Source organism: Procambarus clarkii, chromosome 28 (assembly GCF_040958095.1).
Source record: "Procambarus clarkii isolate CNS0578487 chromosome 28, FALCON_Pclarkii_2.0, whole genome shotgun sequence".
Classification (NCBI taxonomy): domain Eukaryota; kingdom Metazoa; phylum Arthropoda; class Malacostraca; order Decapoda; family Cambaridae; genus Procambarus; species Procambarus clarkii.
Genome location: NC_091177.1, coordinates 3,641,835 through 3,645,242, shown reverse-complemented (window position 1 = coordinate 3,645,242; position 3,408 = coordinate 3,641,835). Strand labels below are relative to the sequence as shown.

General features: G+C 46.8%; 1 protein-coding gene across 1 annotated transcript; it reads right to left on the bottom strand.

The window, feature by feature from the left end:
* Nucleotides 1-1,019: 1,019 nt before the first annotated feature.
* On the bottom strand, nucleotides 1,020-1,736 carry LOC138369335 (uncharacterized protein DKFZp434B061-like). The gene has a single exon (XM_069332572.1). The coding sequence runs from the start codon at nucleotides 1,734-1,736 to the stop codon at nucleotides 1,020-1,022; it is 717 nt and encodes a 238-aa protein (XP_069188673.1).
* Nucleotides 1,737-3,408: the final 1,672 nt, after the last annotated feature.

The following is a 3,408-nucleotide window of genomic DNA, read 5'->3' as shown; positions in this document are numbered from 1 at the left end:
TCTTAGGTATTCTGGTAGTATTTCATTCACTAATTCACTTGTAGCACTGGTCGAAGATAAGAATGCCGGCAATACTAACTGTGTCGCCTTGCGAATACCTATCCCCCCGAGTCTAACTGGGAGCGTTGCTTGGTCCCATTGGTCATCTTGCAGGGAGAGGTTTAACACTTTCACGGTTATTGACCTTAGGAGTGTGTCATATTCCGTTAATTTTGGGCTGTTAAAGGAGGGAGCACACCTTAGGAAATAGGCAAGTCTGGGCAAAGCCAGGCACCTTGTGAGAAGGTACAATGCATCGTGGGCGTCCAAAGCCCCTATTCTTCCCTCCATCCTCCTCAGGTCTTTAAGCTTTTCTTCGAGGACTACCTCAATGGCGCTCGAGCCCGGAGGTGCCCCTAGCAGCACACTGTCGGTGGGAGCGATCACTGGGGCTCCTGGCAATATGATTCGCACTGCATCTATGATTGGTTGGCTAGATGAGATGATTTCACACTTTAATGGGTTTAGGGTGAGTCCTAACTCCTCTCCTTTAGATTTCACCAGCTGTAGATCTTCTACCAGAGATTCCTGTGTCCCTGCCAGGGTGCCATCGTCTAGGAACCAGATGTTGAGTTCGCTGGTCTCAAAATATATGAGAGAGGATATCAGACGGGGGGGGCGGCGAGAGAAAAGACGGGATAAAAAGCGAAGGTTTTGAGAGGGTAAAGTAAGAGGGAAGTAATGGACAGAGGGGGAGACAGACAGACAGGAACGCGGGGAAATCGTGAGCTTAGGTAATCAGCCAATCTCTGGACCGGTGGTGGTGGTAAGGGATCAGAGGGGAGACGGTAGGACAGGTGAGGGGACGGGCGGGGGGGGGGATAGTACTGGGGTAAGTAGCGAAGTATAGAAACGAATCAGTGAATGTTGGTTGAGTAAGTGCACTCTAGGAGCCACGCTTGACTCCGCTCTCAGCCGCTCTGCTCTTTATGTTAGCTACAGAGGGCCTTCACTCCAGTATTTTAACGACTGGCAAATGCTTAGCAGCGGTCCTCTTGTGTTGCCTCGTGTGTGAGTGCCTCTAGTGTTCCCTTCTTTGTGAGTGCCTCTGCTGTTGCCTTCTTTGTGAGTGCCTCTGGTGTTCCCTTCTTTGTGAGTTCCTCTGGTCTTGCCTTCTTTGTGAGTGCCTCTGGTGTTCCCTTCTTTGTGAGTGCCTCTGGTGTCTCCTTTGTGAGTGCCTCTGGTGTCTCCTTTGTGAGTGCCTCTGGTGTCTCCTTTGTGAGTGCCTCTGGTGTCTCCTTTGTGAGTGCCTCTGGTGTTCCCTTCTTTGTGAGTGCCTCTGGTCTTGCCTTCTTTGTGAGTGCCTCTAGTGTTCCCTTCTTTGTGAGTGCCTCTGGTGTTCCCATCTTTATGAGTGCCTCTGGTGTTCCCATCTTTATGAGTGCCTCTGGTGTTCCCATCTTTGTGAGTGCCTCTGGTGTTCCCATCTTTGTGAGTGCCTCTGGTGTTCCCATCTTTATGAGTGCCTCTGGTGTTCCCATCTTTGTGAGTGCCTCTGGTGTTCCCATCTTTATGAGTGCCTCTGGTGTTCCCATCTTTATGAGTGCCTCTGGTGTTCCCATCTTTGTGAGTGCCTCTGGTGTTCCCATCTTTATGAGTGCCTCTGGTGTTCCCATCTTTGTGAGTGCCTCTGGTGTTCCCATCTTTATGAGTGCCTCTGGTGTTCCCATCTTTATGAGTGCCTCTGGTGTTCCCATCTTTGTGAGTGCCTCTGATCTAGCTGTTGCTGCCTCTACGTCCACCATCTAAATAGTTTACCTTTCTGATTCCTGTAATTGCCTCTCCCTTAGGGTATACCTCGTCTCCTTTCCCCCCCCACCCCCCCCACCCCCCATTACCTTACACTCGTGGCGATTAAACTCCAGCAACCATTTGTCTGCTAACTCCAGCAGTTGGTCAAGATCTTCCGGTAAACATCCTGCAGGCCTCCTCTATTTTTGCGTTCCTCGCTACCTTCCCCTCGTCTGTAAACATTGCCTTGTACGAAGTCACCCTCCACCCTCCTCCCCCCTCCCCCCCCTCGAGGTCGACCTCGAGGTCAGGTCAGCAGTAAATATGCATCTTTCTTATGAATTGGGAGATTAAAAATTTATTTCCTAGTTCCCACGAATAAATTAGTGACGAAAAAAAAATTCACTCAAAAAAAATTCAAAAAATGTTCACAGAAAAAATATTTGGAAATCTATTAATTTTACAGTTTGTGTAAACTGTTGTTCCACAACTGTTGTTAATTATAGTAATCTATAATCAGTTGTTATAATCAGTTGTTAATTATAGTTAATTATAATTTGAGTCGTCACGACCCAAATTCAGTATTCCAGCGTTTTTTGGAAATGTTCCGGCCAATTCTGAACAATTATACGAGGGTGGGGGGAGAGAGGGGGGGGGGGGGTTGTTAACCCTTACAGGGATGTAACGACCCTTATGAAAGGGGGGAGGGGGGGGGTGGTGGTTAACGGTGTTACCCGTATCTGTGTCTATCCATCTATCCATCTATCTGTTTATCCATATATCTCTCTCTAGCTGCTCATCTATATATTCATCCATCTATTCATTTATCCATCCAGATATCCATCTATTCATCAAATTTATCCATTTATATTATTCTATCCATCCATTCTATCCATATATCCATCCTTCTATCCGGCTATAAAATCCATCTATCTATCTTTTGTCTGTCTCTAACACACACTGTCAGTCAATCAGGTGTCTGTCTCTCTCTCTCTCATACCTCCCCATAAACCCCCATTTACCTATCCTTTATTCCGTTTTCCTCCCCCATCCCACCCTTTCCCCCCCCCCCCCTCCCCTCAAGTAGCCACTTACCTAAGGACTGGATCAATTAGTGAGGTTATCACCCCTCACCTGCTATCCTCAAGTGGCTGGGCTGGTAGGGAGGAAGATATCACAAACTTTTCACTCACTACATTCAACACCACTTGGACACTATTCCCCTCTCTCTCCCCCTCTCCCCTCACACTCCCCTCTCACTCTCCCCCTCTCCCCCTCACTCTCCCCTCTCTCCCCACGTAAGAGGACCCATGGGAACAATATATATATATATAAACTCAAGCCCACAGTCTCGACTGGTGGGGGGGGGGGTGTCGCCTATTTGTACCGGCATATTTGTTCTGGGTCTTGTTCCTCTCTTATATAGGATCGAAGCTCCGTTCTTGGAGCTAAAAAATTTTCACTGTCGTTTGTTAGATGTTATGATGGAGTTCGATTCCCCATCACCAGGTGGGGAATCGAACCAAATCGAACCTATAGCCAAATTGTACCTTTTGGTATATATATATATATATATATATATATATATATATATATATATATATATATATATATATATATATATATACTAGTCTTTCG

Excerpts from the sequence above, each read along its gene's own strand:
- LOC138369335 (XM_069332572.1), bottom strand. The coding sequence starts at position 1,736 with ATGGGAACACCAGAGGCACTCATAAAGATGGGAACACCAGAGGCACTC.